At 35.8% G+C, this 21271-nt stretch overlaps 1 protein-coding gene across 1 annotated transcript in view; it reads right to left on the minus strand.

Annotated features, from left to right (window-relative positions):
* Positions 1–9192: 9192 nt before the first annotated feature.
* The window catches only part of LOC121314705 (integrin alpha-9-like), a 133778-nt gene continuing 121699 nt past the window's right edge, over positions 9193–21271 (minus strand). The window contains exons 25-28 of the mRNA XM_041248247.1: positions 20998–21117; positions 20014–20115; positions 14231–14350; positions 9193–11797 (exon numbers count right to left, since the gene is read on the minus strand). Coding sequence (XP_041104181.1) covers positions 11699–11797; positions 14231–14350; positions 20014–20115; positions 20998–21117 — 441 coding nt within the window. The 3' untranslated portion in view covers positions 9193–11698. The remainder of the gene's footprint in view (positions 11798–14230; positions 14351–20013; positions 20116–20997; positions 21118–21271) is intronic.

The following is a 21271-nucleotide window of genomic DNA, read 5'->3' on the forward strand; positions in this document are numbered from 1 at the left end:
ACAACTGATGGAATGGTGAGTAAAGAAACATTTATTTTTCCATATTCATTGCTGAAGTCTTATCTGCCTTATCTGTCTTATTTGCTTTATGTAATGCAATCTTATCAATCATTAGTCTACTGTATGTTATTGTAATGTTTGTAATTTATCATCTTTGAAAATATTAAACAGTGTCACTGTCTGTGGCTTGTGATCACAGTCAAAATATGACAAAAATAGGTATCATAGGCCATAACAGACAATCGCTGAACTAATATAAACTAACTACAGAATATAGATACTGAAACAAAATTCTACTGTATAAAATAATAATCTCGAATCCTACACCATGTATTGTAATTTAGTACATTGTATTTTATACATATTGCACCCCATCATTTTGCGTTTCAGAATACATAAAGCCTTTTCATTAATTTCTGTTTTTAACAAAGTTATGAATTTACACTTATGTTAACTGTGAGCCAAAAAAGGAAATGTTACTCCCTAACTAAAACAAGTTAACGTTCCACTTCTAAAAACCAAAAAAGTTTTAAAGAAGCATCAAACATCTATCAAAAAAAAAAAAGCAGTGTTTATTTTGAGGCTGATTTTTCTAACGAAAGTGTTAATATTTCAACATGTCTTAACTTAAATCTGGAGTTTGTATACAAAGAAGCTCCGTCCGCTTTGTGCTTTCATACGATTTGATTGGCTCTTGTAATGTTAAAATGTCCATATTCCCCGATTAACATTACAAGAGCCAATCAAATCGTGTGAAAGCACAAAGCGGGCGGAGCTCATTTGCATAGAAACTCCAGATTTAAGTTAAGTTCAAATTTGGTAAAAAATTTACCAAAATGTTGTAACTAGATTTATAAATTCTATCTAAATGTACTTTTTTTTTTTTGTTTTTTTTTTTTATTTATTGTCACAACATTTACAAATCTGAGGGAAAAAAATACAAGATTTAAGTTGACTCTAAGAAAAAATACAAGATTTAAGTTAAATCTGGGGGAAAAAGACATGTTAAAATTTTCTATCTACACTGTGTGCTACTGTCAAAAGCTGACACCAGTTTAAAGCATATTTCTGTCTGTAGTGTATAGCTCCATAGAGTGGATTATTCATTTTACCCTAATAAACTGCTCTTTAGAACAAGTGCTGTCTGTACCAGAACTGGTTTCGACTGTAGTATTTAAAATTTAATACGAAAATCAACCATTCTCACAGTGACAGAAAACACATATTGTTGTTGGCTTATTCACATTACATCTGGAATATGAACATTTCCATTTTTAAAACAACAATATATGTTTAGGTACGGTCAGAGTTTCCTTACCGTACACAAACCTCCCGCCAGCTCTACACACACATATACACACACACACACACACACACACACACACACACACACACACACACACACAAACAAACAAACAAACACAGCACAGGTGGAGACTGTGTAAAAAATAAAACAGTGCAACAGCGACGCTCAGTGGTAGACATAAAACACAACTGATAGCAAAAAGTACTGTACTGTATATCATAGACCTAAACTATAGAAACCCCTATTTGATATATATATGTTCCAGCTGCTTCATTTTTTATGACCTTTTTCGACTGCTACTCCCCGAGCTTGGTCTAGAAAAATGCATATTTTATTTTTTGCCACTTGAAAACTTTGGCGCAAGCAATATGCAATGAGATACTTAAGTTCACAACGCTGTTGATCACTGTGTCCCATTATTTTTTATAATAGTACTTAAGCATGTAGTTTCTAGCTAAACTGTACAGTGGTACAAAGTGACTGTATCCCATCAAAATTATTCACTCAAGACATGTTTGGATAAAATTAAACATAACTGTAGGCAAACCATGCTTTATTTTTTTCCCCAAATGTAAAAAAAATACACTAAGAAGGGGTCAAAAAGTCTTGTTAGTTTTTGCTGCAATAATTTATAGCTCAACCATAACTTTTAACTCCCTTTATTCTAGTTTGGGTTTGTTTCAACGTGTGAAATACTTTTTGTAACACATGCTGCAGTGTAGAAAATGATGACGCCAACTGTCAAATAAAAAGCCAAAGATGGTCATCACAGATGTATATGAAGGGTCTTCACAATACAATTTTAAATACATTTATTCAGTCATTTGTAACAGTGCCATTGTTTGTTGACTTAAAGTTTCAAGTCAATAAAAAAAAAAAACAAAAAAAAAAACAGAGATAGTGTGACAACCAATACATCAAGGACTGCTCCCCTGGAAAACTTTTTTTTTTCTTCTCAAAACCTTTTATATGATTTTCTTTGTCACCTAGTTTTAAATATATATATATAAATAAATAATCTTTATTTAGCACAAGACAAGAGACTAGGGTGTGTGAATTATGCATCAGCTACAGAGTCACTTACAACAACGTCTCACCCAAAAGATGGAGCACAAGGAGGTTTAATGATTTGCTCAGGGTCACACAATGCAATGGCTGAGCTGGGATTTAAACTGGGGACCTGCTGGTTACAAGCCTATTTCTTTAACCACTGGACCACATAGCCTCCTTTTACACCTGTGCTGCTGAGTGTATTTTTGGAAACTGACTAAAGTCAACCCCTTCATTATAATCAGTAATATGACACACATATAGTGATATTAAGTGGAGTAAGATCATAATAACCAGTGATATTATTAGGAGCTTGTCTCTATTGACTTTCATTATAGACTGTCTCAGATATTTCATTGTGGTGATAATAAATAGAGACTGGGATAAACAGGAGTGATATTAACCAGGTTTGACTTTACTTCAGCAACTGCACAAGTTAAAACTACCCACCAAATGTATGTGCCCATTTGAGGGCATAGCACCCTGAAAAAGCATTTAGTGTAGTCTCTATAATCTCCTTGTTTGAATGTTGAGCAGAGTTCTGTTCCAGCTTCATCATGAAAATGATTCCATGTTCATTGGACTTTATTGGAAAATGACTTTTGCAAAGCAACTAACAGCAGCTACATAAATTAATGCATCTTTCTTGGTCTTGGTAGTGCAAAGTTGAAAATTGGGTTCACTACAGTATTTCTAAATGGCCCACTCATATTCAAATTCTATATATCACAAGCACCATTCATAAAGTTTGCTTTGATATATTTTCACAGTAATTTTCCACTTTTCATTTTTTTTTTCCAACTATCTGTGCTTTAAATTGCTTACCTATGGATTACCGCACTTTCACTATCTGTGTGCTTAATTACACACAACTGTGCTTTTACTATAGGAAACTTTTTATAAGGGTGATTTCTAAAAGTATGTTATTCTTCTGAAAGTTCCCCTCATTTGTGAATACCTCATCAACATATTTCTCCTCCTCTGCATGTAAGGAATGCTATCTTCTGGGCAAGACTCTCAGAGGCCCCTTTGGATAATAAACAAGCACTGGAATATATAAAGGAATATTCCCAGCCTCATCTGTGCTCCTGGTGTATCCCTGAAGCAGGAATGCAATCCCTTTGGGAGCTGTACTGGAATCACTGTAAAACTGAAGCCCAGCTTTTCAAAGTGTTTATTTCAATCTGAGATGTACTCCTATTTTTATTAAGAGATCAAACCCACAGTTAATTCTACACAATGAGATGGAAGTAAACCCATTTTTCAATTCCACAGAAATAGAATCATGGCAGCATTCACTGTATCAAGCTTCAAGCGCTAAGATGTAAATAGGATAATTAATATGTTCCTTTAATTAATTTGCATCCTCTAAACTTTCAACAGCCATTGTACATTTATTTTGCCTCAAGGGGGCAGTGTTGAGTTTGTGTATCCTTAAACAATCATAATACAACAAGATGAACTCAGTTGGGATTTATATGTATATACATTTTTGACAAATGACGGAGTCACGTGAAATATGGTTTCCTAACCCCCCAGGCTAAATTTCATTATGAAATGTAGTCCCCACCTTGCGCAAAAGTTTTGTCCCCCATGAGTTATGGTCTGCCCAAAATTATTTTCAAAGACTATCTTATGAAAAATGGTCCCCCCTCCACCAATAATTAATAGGCTGATCTATGAAATTTCGCAACAACAGCTCATTAAAGGAGAGTGGACCATGAGAGCTTACATGAACACACCATTGAGTTTTCTTTCTTTTTTTTAAAACTTAAATTTCCAAATGGAGGTTTTATCTCACAATTGCAGAAACTACAATCGCTTACCCTTAGCTTAATAATCTTTTCTAAAACCACTTCATTAAAAACGAAACAAAAAAAAAAACAATGATTTTAAGTCTTTTCAGAAGCAGTTGCCAGGGTTGCAAAGGGGCATTATAAAGCCTGATAAACAATGATTTTAGCAGAAACATCAATTAAGAAATATACAAAAAAAAAAAAAAAAAAGCTTAGAAATTACAGCAAATAGCTTTAAATGACAGTTTCAAAGTTTATTTTTTTTACTATCTCTTTGCTTTTGATGTTTGCAATTATATTGTTTTTTGATTTTTATATTTTTTGCCATAAGGTGCTTTGACCTTCAAATAGGAGCATCTCTTCTGTTCACGCTGCCTGTCATACCCCTATGTAACCCACAGCTTGTAACCCACAGTCTATTGAAGTAACAGACACTGGTATATTTTTTGAAATTCAGGTAACATTCAGTAGTCCAAGATTAGTGCTAACAGTGGTATTTGAAAACCAGCTGTAGTACATTATCAAATGTTAACAGTACATATAAAAACCCAGACACATGGAACATCATCAACAGAAACAGTGTGAAACTATTGTTTTATTTGAAAATGGCAATTGCTATATATATATATATATATATATATATAAATGCAGCTTGAACTTTAGCTTGCACATCATCATATATAGATTCATAATATTATATCAAAGAATAATTATTTAGTAACAGCAGTTTATTTATTTATAAATTTTATTTTACAAATCCAAAATCATTATAGCCAACTGGAGGCGGTGTTTGATGCTGTGCAAATTCAGGCGAATGTGACATGATAAAAGAGAATACAATTTGAAATCCTGGCAGCGTTTTCTATTCAGTCTTCATGTCTTAAAGGTCAAGTTTTACTTTCAACACATTCAGAAGCTGACCAAAACATTAATGTAAGCTGTATCTTACAGAATTATGAGTAAATAATTGAACATGTTCTTCCCTTCCCCGACATACTCCTTCAAGAACTCACAACACAGTTTGCATTCGGAATACGTAACCACTAATTCTCACAAGGGTTCCAAATGACTTGAAATTTCTAAAGCTATGCTATGAAACCATTAATAATTCAAATGTAATGGCGGTAACCCCTGCAGATTATGTCATGCCTACTGCAATAGCAATGTCTTCAAAAGTAAGCTTTATGATTTCTTCCCCCATAAGCTAAAACAATAACGTAAACTGAATTAGTGATTTTGGTCAAAACAAACCTGGTTTACTGGATCGCTATAGGTTCCCAGTAACCATGTTCTTCAAAGGGCTCTGCCTTCATTAAAGCATTTTGTAATGCATATTGACTCGGATAATAATAACTAAACATGATAATATGCCAGCAAGTACTTATGTACATTGGACTGTTTCCAAAAAGAATACATATACTTAAATTTATCTATCTATCTATCTATCTATCTATCTATCTATCTATCTATCTATCTATATATATATATATATATATATATATATATATATATATATATATATATATATATATATATATATATATATATATATATATATAAATCGATCATTTTTTATAAAAATATACGTCACAGTGTTTCCTCTAGGGTCTTTTTTTTTTTGTTTTGTTTTTTTTTGTTTTTTGGGTGTATATACACTATTATAAAAGATTTGGGAGTCTATTCAATTGATCTAAACAGCAGCGGGGCTAAAAAACAGAACAAAGAAAATGTAATTATGTTATGAAAACAGTGCGTGTGGGTCTCTAATAGCATTTCTGTCTGTAAGCATGTGTAAAATGCCTGTTTAGTGATTTAAAACATATATAGATCCACCAATGTTTAGATTATTTGAATAAACCCTGAGCTTTCCAAGAAACCAAAATGGGACTGTATTGCTGTAAAGTCTACATCTGCTTGTCTGGTGCTGGTCTATAATACAATGCTCTGTTTATACAAAGTAATGGAATCAGTTGTAACAATAATATTTATAATGGTATCAGACAATTAATAAACTCAATGTGCTCAAGTACAAGTTATCTTGAGTTATCTTCCCTCAGGAGAATGTGGCTTAAATGATATGCCACTGAACTGCAGTTGCATGTGTCTCCTCTGAGCTGTATTTTATCTTATCCTGTGAATAAATGTCACCCTATCCTACAGAACATACATTGTAGTTCTAAAGTAAAACACACACACACACACACACACACACTTATATTTAACAGTAGTTCCGAAGTACAATCTTTGTATTTGTGATCCATTATTGTACATTGTGTGCATGATGTCTGTTATTTATTATACGAGAAATCACTTTGCAGTTTTAGAAGTCAGAACCCAAAACTGCACAATAAAACATCTCTTATAAAAAAATGCATGTCAGATTAATTTATCGAGTCAGACTATAACCTGTTAACAGGAACACTTTTTTTTAAACTAAAGAAATACTGATAGTAAAGGTTGCCACCAAATGCTCTTAACTGTTACATTATTTAGTTTTGTTTGTCTTTGTCCTGTACAAAAAGATTGAAACAACTGTTTGACAGATTTTAAACTTGGATTACAGAAAAATAAAGAAAAACTATTAGAAATACCTTAACATATACAGAACAAGCTAGATTTATATAAGCACATAAGAAATGTTTCAGATTGAAAAGAGGTCTTTTGGCCCATCAAGGCTCACCCCATCCTTACCTTAAAATGAAAACATACATCAAGACAGACTGATGTAACTATAACCAGCTGTATAAACATAATTCTGATGCAAACAGTATTGTATTATTTGTACATCATTTTAAAAATGTGATGCAGCACACCTGGTTTTAATTTTTTGTTTTTCTTCAGCGCTGTAGATTTAGGCATTTTAGTAAAGTACAGGGTGCCAGTATATACCAGAAAACTATACATATACCGGTATGCATACTATTATAATTTTTTTTTAAATCAACATTCATAAGAAATTCTGTAAACATGAACACTTATCAGCTTCTATATTTAAAGTTTTCAAAGTGATCTGCACCACTTACAGAAATATCTGTATAATACTGTTAAATTATAAGCACAGTTCCTTTCCATATTCATGTACTTTAGTTTTCAAGAAAACATAACCATCTTACTTGCAGCCTCATAGTTTTACAAAGATTTTAAAAAGACGGGTGGATGAATGAAGATGTTATACAGGAACCATATTTATTTGATAAAGTGACACTGTCTTTCAAATAAAAGGAGGAGAAACCTTCTCTGGCACACTAAACGCTGCACATCGAAAACTGTTTTTGTAGAAATACAGCTATTAACTCCTTAATGTGTGATAGATATGCCTTTAAACTGTTTCTCAGCAATCATTGACAGAACCACTTTTTCACAAGCTCCTTTTGTGATTTGTTGTTGCTGCTGTTGTTTGTTTTGTTTTCAAGGATTTATTTTCACTCGCTTTATTTTATCACAACACTATAGTTCCCTTTCCTGTGTCTGGAAAACACAAAGATCTACAGTAAACCACAAAGCGATGTTTGAGAAGGTAACTGATGAGAGCTATTTGTTTATTTTTAAAAAACTTGATTATTTATCCAAAGTTTGCTCTGCAAAAAAAAAAAAAAAAAATTAAAAATAAATAAATGTTGACCTTTAACAAACCACACTATCCTTGCTTATATTATGATATAATACAGGATCAAGGTGAGTGACCAAAATATAACTTTATACCAAGTATACTGTATTTTTACAAGTTGTACAGTATGTGAGACAACGCGGTGTTGTTCAATACTGACTCAGTTCAGCCTAGCAGGATCTAATAATAACCTGCTTTTTCTTTTTCAAGTCACAGGAGAGCGCCAAGCTCTGACTTCCCTTATGAAAAACTGTTACAGTATACTGCACCACTGCCAAAAACCTGTTTTATTTCCTGTAACTAAAAAAACATACAACCTTTGTAGTGTATCTGGCAGGGCTCTGTATAGTAGACATTGTTTCAAGTGGTATTTTTGGAGCGGAGGTAGGCATTTACTGTATTTCAATCAAGATACAGTACCTTGCCTTTTTGTAATCAATTCCCCACTCACTATAAAGCACGGATCTCACTGACTTCCAAGTTTCCCCTCCAACAGTTTCCATTGACACTCGACCATTCACTTCCTGCCAGCTCTGCACTGTATTGCTGAGCAAATCAGAGTCAATGAAGAAGCACTGGGACTTCAGCTCACTTATCATTGACCGAAAGAATAAAGTATCACTCGTCTCTTCTTTTTTATATTAACCCGCCTGGATTAGATTTTTTGAGAGCATTTTATAGCATTAGCTTTACTACACTGGGTAATTAATCTTTCTTGAGACTGCCAGTGGCCATATTGAGTAATTAACGCAATGTCATCTAGTTGTTAGCTACGTTGCCTTTTCTGAGCCATAGTGGTGTGGGCCTAGAACCTTGTTGCCCAGTGTCTGGTTTCCCCAACAGTGTAGTTTAGCCACTTTACATCAACACTGAACCACTGCAGTGTCTGTCTGTCCTTGACTGGATTTAATGGGACTAGTACTGTATATTGTTTGCTTCACTTGTGGCTAGCTCAGCCCAGGTAACTCGTTAAATATTTAAAGAAATTATGGGCTGAGTAATAATTGGCCAGCCGTCAAAACCCACAATGTCCACAATCTTCAAGCACCTAGGTTATGCTATCAACTTGGTCACATTATAACAATATCCTCATCAGTTTGCTGATCTGTATTCAGTGCCTCCCTGCTCCTCCTGCAATAATCCCCAGCCACAATGAAACAATTTATCCTGCTGCCAAAGCTTAACTTAGTGGTATGTGTAAACAAAGATTGTGCGTGTGTTTGTGTAAAAGCACAACACACACACATGACTTTCAAATCATAAAAACTATTTTTTAATAGTCGCTATGCTGCTTCTCATCTTAGAACAATCTTTCAGAAATCTGCTTTGGGGGAAGTAGCTTAAAAAAAAAATTATATATATATATATATATATATATATATATATATATATATATATATATATATATATATATATATATATCAATACTGTAGCTGGTGTAACAAACAAACTTAATACAACTGGTTCAATTTGGAAGGTCTTCCATTCATTAACCATGAATCCCCCTTTTTCTGGATGATAAAATATCCCTGCCCCCACATCCCATACATAAAAACATCACTCTAAAATCCAACTCACTCTTATCTGAATGCTTTTGATACACATTGGTGAACATTCATCAGACTACATGACTTGGCAAAGTTGTAAACCATTCCATCAAATTAAGGTGTCAGTAAAATGTCCTCAGTCTCTCTTTGATTCATTTCTATCACTGCTGCTTGGCTGTTTACCATATACCAGTTTGTTGAATGACAAAGTGCTTGACAAAGACCTCAACTGACTGTGTTCCTACACATGTTATGAAGCCTGCCTAGACACAGGTTAATTAATTGAGATTTGAGTTTGCAGATCAGTCCAATAGATTCATATGGAGAAGAAGGTCTATTTAAACCCACCTGCAACACCCTGGAAATATCAGTTCCACATTTCTACAAATCCTGCTTATCACAACGACGTTCAATTATAACCCATCAGACCCTCACTAAGCAGATCAAACTGTTCCATTAATAAGCATTCCAAAACCTTTTTTTTTGTCAGAAAATTCTTCCACATTTGTCTCCTGAGTGGACAGCTAAAATTCTACTCAATACAATTCTTACAATTTAAGAACATTTCTGATGCGCAACCACTGTAACCAGCCTTTTTCTTACAGTTATCATTTTTGAACTGCTATTTGTCATCTCTCCGCAGATTGATTAAAATTAGTTTTCTCAAAGTTTCCAATATTATACAAGGCTAGGCAATGAGAAAACCCACAGAACAAGTCATGTGTATTTCTAATGCAAGTCATTTAACACTAGGCCACCAAAATTATACACATCCCTATCCCATAAAAATAACTGTACTTTAACAATGCAACTCTGTCAAGACATTTGTACTGTCATATTGGGTCAGCTGTTCCCTTTAGGTAGAACAATCAATGACAGATTTGCCTTTGCTAATGCAACGCTCTCATTGATCAGTAGATGGCGTTGGTAAGCTGTAACCAGAGGAGAGTCCGGTTGCTAGTCCACCTCAAACTCACCCAGTTGGGGTCACTGTAGCGCAGAGTAGCTATTTACTGTGAGCTAAAAGAGAACAGATGGAAGGCGTGTGGGGCAAAATACTCAACAATACTTTATCCTAAACACCTTTACAGGAAGTTGACTAATAGAGAAACTAACACAATTGACGATGACGCCCAGTACTTAGCTTATCAGTATGGAGTTCCCAGGGTACATTTCCTGCATATCCTAAGAGGGTTTCCCCAAGGTGAAAACCCTGAGCCTGCTATGCTGATGGAAGTTTAGCTAAAAACATGTACTGCGTGAACTAGCATTAAAGTCTTATTGACTGCTGTAAACATACATATTTGGTCAATATACTACATTGTAACCTGATTATTAATTAGTCAGGTACAGCCACTTTTATATTTGTATATCATTTATAAATTTAAATTCTGATGTTAGAACTATAAGGAACTAAGGTCTTATCCATAAAACATTTGTGAAGTAATGTTTTTTTTTTTTTTTTTTTTTTTTTTTTTTTTTAATACTTTTTTTTTAGGAATGTTTATAAACATTCTTAGTTTAAACAGTTCTTTGAAAACTGCAAACTTGATTTCATTAACCAAAACGGGCTTAAAAAACACTTGTTAATCAAACTTTCCTTTACAACTAACTTACAATACAGACCAAAGTCATGTAGTATTTGATTATATCAATGAATGTCTCAGCCGAAGCTTTTGTCTACTTGGCTTAGAGTTTCTTATAGTTTTAACCACTTATTTTAAAGTTTGATACTTAACCCTGACCTTAATTCACAGAGAGGCATTTATTAAAATGTTTCTCAAAATATTTTGTCACATGATACATTATTTTGTTGAAATACCAGCCAGTTACCAGTGGACATTTCAATAAAAAAAAAAAAAAAAAAACATATCCTCTCGTTTCTATTTTCTCTAGTCAAAAATATTCTGAACATACATATTTTTATGTAACCAAGGCTTTAACAAGTCATCAGTGCTTTGAAATATATATATATATATATATGTCCAACAGAAAAATAAAAAACATTACTGACAAACACATTTTCCTGACAGACACATTCAGTACAAAAAAAAGGCATATATGTATAAAAAATAGGTTTTGCTAACAAGAGTTCAATACCCTGAGGGTTTTTTTACCACATATGTCTTCATAACATCCACCCCCTTCCTTAGCAGTTCTTCTCTTTCCAGAGTTCAAATTCCAATTCTAACAGGAAGTACAAATTCCTCCAATTGGGTCACATGATTGCCTCAGGAATAGTTCCCAGCTGTCAGCACAACACAATTTTAAAGCAAAAAATACAATTATCAAGCCTCCGAAAAATCTGGAGAAGATTATTTTCTTCCACATATGGAAGATTCAAGATTGAGAACAGGACAACATTTAGGTGTCACGTGACACAAGTGTCTGTTCATTGGCTCTTCTGTACCCAGTCCCAGCTCTCATCACTCTCCTTTCTGTTCTTCTCTGCCTTGATAATCTCTATATACCTCCGACGAAAGAAGCCCATCTGTAGAGATAGAAAAGAGGGTGAGAAAGAGATCCAGAGAACTGTTTCTTAAAACAGTGGTATCCAGTTTTATTTTGGACATTTGACAATCACTTAAAAAAAAAAAAAGTATTTTTTTTTTATAAAAAAAACTATACAGTATTACAACACCAAAACATAAATGTAGCTAAATGTAGCTATGGAGACGGTGTTGTGGCTAATTCTGTAAATAAATACGGCTGCTTTTAATTAGCTGTATCTTTTTTTTATTTCAGGGACGTGCTGGAGGACCAGGCCTACAGTAAGTACTTAAGCCGACAAGGAAAATTAGGAAAGTCTCCAAACACACACAGTGTTGAGGCAAAGTGCTCATTCTCTACTTCTGAACTTCAGTTATGTCATCTTTAGGGTTACTGTACATTGTTGTATTATACACATGTACAATAATTTATAGGTGTATAATATAAAAACATAGACTGTAGCAGAAATTGGCTTAAGCTCGTATTTGTTTGTGTCCAAATTTATGGGGCCCACTCAAGTTTCAAACCACTGGTAATGAGCTGGTAGGTTATGTAATTGGACCGTATAAATGATAGGATTTATAAATAAGGTTTGTCCTGGAAGTCGACTGACAGGGATCCAGCTCAGAGGTCAGGGGTCAGGTTTGAATGTTTTTTGTTTTGTTTAATTTAGTAGTCGGCAATTGATTTTTACCCTGTTTTCCTCCCAATTTAGAATAGCCAATCTATTATTTTTTAGGCTCAGCTCACCACTACCACCCCTGCATTGACTCAGGAACTGCAAGAACATACGCTGTCCTCAGAAACGTGTGCCATCAGCCAACCTTTTTTTTTTTTTTTTTCACTTTGTAGCTCTGGGCAGCTTACAGGCAAGTCTGCAGGCGCCCGACCAGTCTACAGGGGTCATTCGTGCACGGTGAGACGAGGACATCCTGGCCGACCTAAACCCTCCCCACCCGGGCGATGTACGACCAACTGTGCGCCGCCCCTTGGGAGCTCTCATCCACGGTTGGCAGTGGAATAGTCTGGACTCGAACCAGCAACCTCCAGGCTATAGGGCACATCCTACACAGTGCCTTTACCGGATGCACCACTCGGGAATTTATTTTGGCAGAACCCACAAAAAAAAAAAAAAAAAGGTCTCAGCATTCCAAGGCTCAGCTGTGAGATTTCAAGTAGAAAATACAAAAAACAAGGGGAAGAATGGATTTTGCACAGGGTGTTTAGAATCACAGACACCAATGTGCTTCCTATTTCAAAGTTCCCTTTGAAGTGAGTGATGGCATGTTCTCTTTATCCCAGTGGATAAAGTGTAAATTACTACCAGCTCTGTTTGTGACCCTTATATGCTTGGTAAAAGCTGGTCTCACTAAATGTGTGTTTGTGGATACAGAGGGACAGGGCCCCTGAATAACATTGCATTTCAGCATTTGGAATTACTGGTTTACCAAGGCGTGACACTAGAAAGTACAGCTGATAGTTAAACGGGTGGAAAGCTGATGATGAAAGCAAAAACACTATTAATTTATCATTTTTATCAGGCCCTTGCAATCACAAATCCTTGTGCTTGATTTGCAATACAATACTTTACATATGTTTGATTTTGTGAGTGTGTGTGTGTAAGTTAAAAACAGTAGCAGTTATTTATGCATGTTTGTCAAAGTAATCATTTCATGAAAAGTATTTAGAAAATGCATTATCAGTAGTTAATGTATACATACGAACATATAGTCCTAGCATGTGTGTTCTTAATTGCAAGTTACACATGGGAGAGTTCATTTATCTGATTTCCCAAACAGTTAAGCTAACCAATGTAAATACTGTGGCTTGTAATAGAAAGTGAGTAAATGTACTATGCATGGTCAGAAAAAGGTTAAAAAAAAAACCTACGTAATGCTAGCATGAGTCTACAATAGTCTGGTACCGTTATTGTTGCAGCTGAGATGAGAATCTTTTACACACAAGGAATTGAGCGGTTGTACATCTGCGAGTGACTCAAGAATCACGAGGAAACTGACAATTTGAATGACCTGATCCAACCTGTCAGAACATTTTAAACCCTGTTTTGTATACCTCACTGCAAAAATATGAAAGTTAGCATAATTTTATTTGTAGGACACATCTGTCCCTTGTACTTTGAAGGGTTAAAAGTATAGCAGAAAAGAAACTTACCAGAGTAACAACAGTACTGTGGTTAATTCTAGCCCTGAATACAATGTCTTGAGTTGTTTACTTGTATTTTTGAAAATCAGCCTTAGCCCCATCACAAAAGTGCAATAAACATGTCACTTGGTGTTTCAAGTTTTCCCTTTGTGAATCTGAATTATTGGCAGTTAAAAGCAGCTGACACAGGTTAGCAACACTTTGAAGCGTTACAGATTCCACAGTCCACTGCAGACTTTCCATTTCATCTCGGTCCACTCCCCATGCTTACCTTCCAGAGCAGGACCGCAAGCAGCAGGAAAATGAGAATCCCCGCTAAGAGGCTGATGGCGATGATCCAACCAACCACGTAGCCACGAGGCTCCAGATTGTGCAGGGCTTCAAACACCACCTGAAACAGACATGAGACACAGCAGCTATTATACAGTCAGCACTCGGATATCCGTTACTCAGATACGCGTCTGTCGTGTTTTACCGCCCTTTTATTAAGAATAAAATCAATCACCATTACATTTATGTAACAAATTAATGCACTTATCCGCCCCATGTGATTTCTGACTATGACACCAGTTTTGCCATACAAATCTCTTCGATGTTACAATATGTCTGAATATTCTCACAGTCTGAATTTTTGTCTCTAATGTCAAATCAGTCTGTCTGTTGTGCAGTTACACAGTGCTTCCTCTAGTTTCTCCTGACGAAAATACAGCCAAAGCAAAGCGAACGTGACAGTCTAGGGTAATGTAACAGTTAATCATTAAACAGTTCTAGCTACTGTGATGTATTTATTTATTTATTTATTTAATCTGTGAGCTTTTGTGCATTTTCATTTGCAAGTGAACTGTCACATTAGGGTTATCGAGCACTATATTCTGCAATTTGGAATACTGACTTGGGGTACTGTTTTAATTCTGGAAACTGTGTTGTTGTTTTATCTTTTGGTTTTGCTAAATTGTATTACAGTTAACGTGACGTCTCTAGTTTTGGCAAGTGATATTTTCAGAATCATATCATTCTGAATTAAAATACTACTTCTGTTAAATATATATATATATACACACACACACACACACACACACACACACACACACACACACACACACACACACACACACACCAACAAACGGATACAGTACATCTAAATGGAAGCCTGCTTATTTTAAAACACAGTCCTTTCAGCTATGTATTTTTGACATTGTATATTTTTTATGTTCCCTGAAAAACAGACAAGGGTTGGAACGGGCCAAAATGAAATAATCAGATATGGGTCACACTCTTTTAACCGACACTGAAGTCAACATTTTATAGATATGTGAGTGCCGACTGCAGCAGATATACAGATAGTTGACAGGTTTACAGTCAAGCATAGTATTTACAGCAGGTGTTGGCAACTCCGTGAAGGGCCATTCCACATTCGGCGTTAGAGGTTATTAATTTAATGAATACCAGATTAATACCTGAATAAAGGTGTGTAGTAGTCTGGTACCTTTATTGTTGCAGCTCAGATGATACTCTTTACACACAAGGAATTGGTTCAATTAAATAATTAGGGGTATGGCTGCAACTAATATCTGTAGAATGGCTTATCGCTGTGCACCATATACAGATAGGTACATCCAGAGCTCATACTTGAGTAAAGCATTCACCCCCCTTGGACTTTTCCACATTTCACTGTGTTACAACATGGAATCAAAATGGATTTAAATTAGGAGTTTTTGCCACTGATCAACAGAGAAAAAGTCCATAATGTCAAAGTGAAAAATAAAATCTACAAATTGTTCTAAATTAATTACAGATATAAAACAGAAAATAACTGATTGCATAAGTATTCATCCCCTTTGCTATGACACACCTAAATAAGCTCTGGTGCATCCAATTGTCTTTAGAAGTCGCATAGTTAGTTGAATGGAGTCCACCTGTGTGCAATGAAGGTGTTTCACATGATTTAAGGTTAAATACACCTGTCTCTGGGAGGTCCCACAATTGGTTAGTACATTTCCTAACAAAAACTACATCATGAAGATGGGAACATTCAAAGCAAATCCGGAATAAGGTTCTTCAAAAGCAACAATCAGGGGTAGGTTATAAGAACATTTCCAAGCCATTGAAAATCCCCTGGAGCACAGTAAAGTCCATTATTAAGAAGAGAATATTGCACAACTGTGAATCTGTCTAGAACAAGCCGTCCTCAAAAACTGAGTACCCGGGCGAGAAGGGCACTAGTCAGGGAGGCCACCAAGAGGCCTATGGCAACTCTAAAGGAGTTACAGTCTTCCACGGCTGAGCTGGGAGACACTGTGCATACGGCAACAAAAGCCCAAAGTCACACTGGAGTGGCTTAAAAACGAAAAGGTCAATGTCCTGGAGTGGCCCAGTCAAAGCCCGGACCTCAATCCAATTGAGAATATGTGGAAAGAGTTGAAAATTGCTGTTCACCAAAGGTCCCCATCCAACTTGACAGAGCTTGAGCAATTTTGCAAAGAAGAATGGGCAAAAATTGAGGTGTCCAGATGTGCAAAGCTGGTAGAAACTTATCCAAATAGACTCATGGCTGTAATTGCTGCCAAAGACGCCTCTACCAAATACTGACTCTTGGGGGTGAATACTTATGTAATCAATTATCTTCTGTTTTGTATTTGTAATTAATTTAGAACAACTTGTAGATTTTATTTTTCACTTTGACATTATGGACTTTTTTGTGTTGATCAGTGGCAAAAACTCCTGATTCCGTGTTGTAACACAATAAAATGTGGAAAAGTCCGGGGGGGGGGGGGGGGGGGGAATACTTTTGAGAGCCACTATATATAACAAATCATTATTTGCTACAGTTTCAAATTAGCAAAACAATCTTCAGTAGGTTTGAACAGTCCCAACCTATTCCATGTAACCCAAACAGAACTGGAATATTGTTCCCAGAGCATACAACCTCTCTATGAACATTTTATCCAAATGTAGCATGAACTAAGGTTGAGAAAATGAAAAAGAAAAAAAAAATATCACTTTGAAACTTGTAAAGGAATCTTGTAACTGACTCAAGACAGAGTTTATAGCTTATACGAAAAGTATGTTTGATTTTGAAACATGACTGGTCAAAATATTCTGTACTATGCTTAATTTTAAAGGCACTTAATGTAAGGGGAATGGCGTCTTGATGGAATCGTTTTTAAACACAAAGTACAATGGATATGTGAAAAAATATCTGTGTCACTGACACTGTCTGGTCAGTGGTTAAAAGAATGCAGCAGTGAAACAGTTCATTTTTACAGGACAACCCTGGTAATGGAACTTGACTTAAAGATTTGAAGTCACTACCTCAAATGGGGTCTGAGAAGTGAGGCTTTGACACTGTGGCGGTGGCGGCTTTGTAAAATAACATAGTTTTCTCTTGTACAACACCCATAATTGATGCTGACCTAGAGAATCATGGAATACAGATGTGTACAGAGTATGAAGCCAGTATCTTGAAGCATTTGGTCTTTATGACCACAATATGTCAGCCAAAAGATTTTCAGCACAAAAAAGAGGACCAGTAAGAAGTTAAAAAGCTGACTCTCACGAAATGTTATTTTAAAGCACTGGTTAGGACTCCTTGAAGAAGGATAAGATTGAATAAAAAAAGAAAGATCATGCAAAACAGTGCGTAAGATACATGTTTGCACATGTGACACAAGAGCCCGTCACGTCTAGGGCCCTTTCCATACACATGTTCCAGTCTTAGTAGATGGGACTAGATGAAAGAGAACATGCCGTCTCCCACTGTAACACAATAAACCCAGCGCCATCTGCGCTCGCCGACAAGGATCGCATTAACATGAATCTAACAAATTACAATCACAGGGGAGAGCGTCATAAAATGTATAAGCATGGAAAATACAATAATAGGGCTGGTAATGAAGCAGAGGAAGCTGGAAAACATTATCTGGCTCCCATATTTGGAACAGGTGCATGTGCACACTGCATTTGAACAATGCAGTCTCTGTGGAACCTGGAGGTTATGGGGCTGGGGTCACCAACAAAGGCAGTGATAAATGCAACAGTGTCAAGGGCCAAAAGCACTCTTGTCCTCTGTGCACTTTGGCAGTCTCCTAGATCAAAAGGCCTGTGCTAACACCACCAGTCTTGTGACCCAAGAATAACTGTCCTTGACAGAAAATATGCACCTTCAAGTTTCTGCAGTTTAAAGAATTCTGATTTCACAGTTGCAGAGGGCAATTTATGTCCACAAAGAACTCCCCCAAGTTTCCATGCAAATTTACAGCCCCATGAATTTAAAAAGCAATGTGTGTCAATGTGGCACTTCTGTTTGCCTCAAAGGAGGCTGGTTTGAAAATAGTATCAATTAATTCAATTTAATTTTAAATACGAGTTGATAGTTGCCCTTCATAGAAAATAATCATTTGATGTTTGTCTATAGCTCTGTAACACTGAAACTTAGACAGCCAATCTAGTTTTAACATGTAGATGAAGTAAATATGTTCTATAAAAGTGCATTACCATGTTCCAATTGACAGAAAGATTTCATTTTTCAAGCCAGGTTTGGACTCTACTAAGGCCTTTTTTGATACTCCTCATTCTTATTCCAAACAATGTGCTTGCTTATTGCAAAAAAAAGGGGATGGAAATTGAAGGACATGAAAGACAGCAAACCTCATGTGTCAATGTGTTAAGGGACTAGTAGAAGCAGAGAGAATTAATTAAGGGAATGAACAAACCTAATTATGAGAGGAGAAATGCAGCACTCTGCATTAGCAGCACCCTTTCTGAAGAGGGGCTAAGGGCAAGGTTCACTTGCATATGAAGTGGCAGAGCCTGGGTCACCTAATCTAATACCCAGTTTAATCCACCGAGGGAAGCAGGATCAAACAGGATCAACCCTGGCATCTAAACACAGACAGCCTGGGACTGCACACAAGCACACAGTTAACATTAGGAAATTGTGGCCTATTCATCTCTTAAGTGAACCATGTTTTGAGAGGCCATCAGTAATATAGACGTTTGCATAAAATCCCCAAAGTTACACAAAAAATTAATATGTAAAAAAATGTTCTTAATGTAAACAATTTTTTTTTTTTTTTTTTTTTTTTTCCTGGCAAGCAAATTAGTATTAAATTACACTATGACCACCATATTTTCTACAGCTGGTACAGAAAACCTGAACTACAATCCTAAATACAATGTGCTCAACAATCTTTAACCCTTCTGAAATAATATCATATTTAAGCCATACTTTACAAATACTTGATGCAGCAACATTTGCAAAACATGGATCTCTTGATCCTACTGAACAGTTGATACTTTAAAGGGAAAGTCAAATGGGACTGAACTGTAGTTAATCCCTGTGACAAAGTACCCGCCCCTGTGTGTATTTTCTGATATCTTGCGTGTGGTGTGTTAAATGTTAGTGTATAGTCATTGGTACACGGGATATAAACGGGTCTGTGTAACATGAGTGTTTAAAATGTATATTTGTATTTAGGCACGAGGATTGCACAGCACTTCATGTGCAAGTAAAAAGTAATAATATGTGAGCATGGGGAATTGCACTTTATTAATTCACGTGCAGTTGTACCGAGACTCCAACTGAACGATTGATTAGCAATCGAGTCTTGGTACAGCTGCATAAAAGCAGCATGTTTTCACTCAGGGTTGTGTGTTCGGTGAGTGGAGAATGGGATTGGAGATGGAGGTAACAATAATAATAATAGTTAAAAAGTATTAGTAGCAAAATATCTGCTCACCATGTTTTGTTTAGTCCGTTTGTTTGTCTCTTTGTTTTGGCTGCCAGTGCCGTGCCTTGTGTTTTTGTAATTGTTACAACCATTTATTTTCTGTCTGTCTGTTTATTTATTAAATGCTGAGCGAGACCATTCGCTCAGCTCCACCAAACTCCACCTCTCTCTTTGTTTATTTCCTGGCTCTGGTCTGACGCCACCCACTCCACCCGTCTTTGTGACAATCCCACATAACAACAGTGCATAATGTCTATTTGTATCTATTAATTGCACCCTTGATCACAGGTTAAACAGAAGAAGCAGGCCAGGAAGGCACACTTACAGTGGTATGTTCTGAAAGCCCATTGGAGACATCTGCCGCCCGGAGACTGGTATCCACTATCACACTGCCCCTTGTCACAAACTGTATTACTGACGAGGTGTCCTGTGAGCAAGACAGAGGGAGTGAATTAAATGACATGTATTACCCAGGAGCATCATTCCTGGCTGGGGTAGGAAAAAAAAAAAAACACAATGAGGATTTAAATGTATATTTATAGCTCTCAGTCCCTGTATTAATTAAAACAATGTTGACATTGTTTTATTTATTTATACTTGGACCAACAATGTGTATGCCTCCACCAGAAATCCTAGTGTATTAAAAAAAATCTCCAAATCAATTCAACTTTCCCAAGATACTTTACAAAAGTAGTCCCTACAAAAAAGTATAATAACCAAAAACCTCATCAAAAAGGTAAGATTGGGCCTAACATTAAAAAAGATGTTTCGTCACACCTGATTTTACTGGGGTGAGAATTCCAGAGCTGTGGAGCACAGCAGCTAAGAGCCCTGCCACTGTAGCTATTTAATCAAAATTAGAGCCTTCCAAAATGAGTGCTAACCTAAAACTGCAGCCACAGACGTAAGGGTATATATCCACATTTAGACGGGTTAAATATAAATCATTGCAGGATAATTAAATCATCATTAAATAGAAGAAAGTAGATAATGCAATAATGAACAAATCAATGCTGTAAAGGGGGAGATTTACTTAGTTCTTGTAAATTCGTCCTAAGTATTCATTTGAAAGCAGACACAGATTGTGGAGTTTTCAAGCAAGTGTGCTTCCAAATTGCAGGAGCCATGAAAGGTTAACAAAAAATGTCACCCCTTACCCTGGGCAGTGCAGAAGCAATAACACCAGCCAACCTCACACCCAGAACTACCAATTAAAAATCTAAGAGGAATGTAAAAAAATAAATAAATAAATAAATAAAAGATATTTACTCTTTAAATGAACAAAAAAATTGGGTCAGTAAGTCCTCACCTTCTTTAGTATCTCCGTATTGAGCAGAATCCTCAGATCTATACTTCTTGTTTCTTCTTTGGCCAATGAAGACAGACGGCAGGTAATGATTAGACAGGACCTCCCTGGCCTGTCGCAGTCCTGAATATAATTGAAAAACAAAGAGTCAGTCTTACTTTTTAGTAGAATCAATGCACAAATAAGATTTGACATCTCAAAAATGTTTATGTAATAGGTGAATTATTTCAAGGGATACCAGATGGTGTAGACAGATGGAAATTTCTACTGATTTTTT

Source organism: Polyodon spathula, chromosome 4 (genome assembly GCF_017654505.1).
Source record: "Polyodon spathula isolate WHYD16114869_AA chromosome 4, ASM1765450v1, whole genome shotgun sequence".
Lineage (NCBI taxonomy): Eukaryota > Metazoa > Chordata > Actinopteri > Acipenseriformes > Polyodontidae > Polyodon > Polyodon spathula.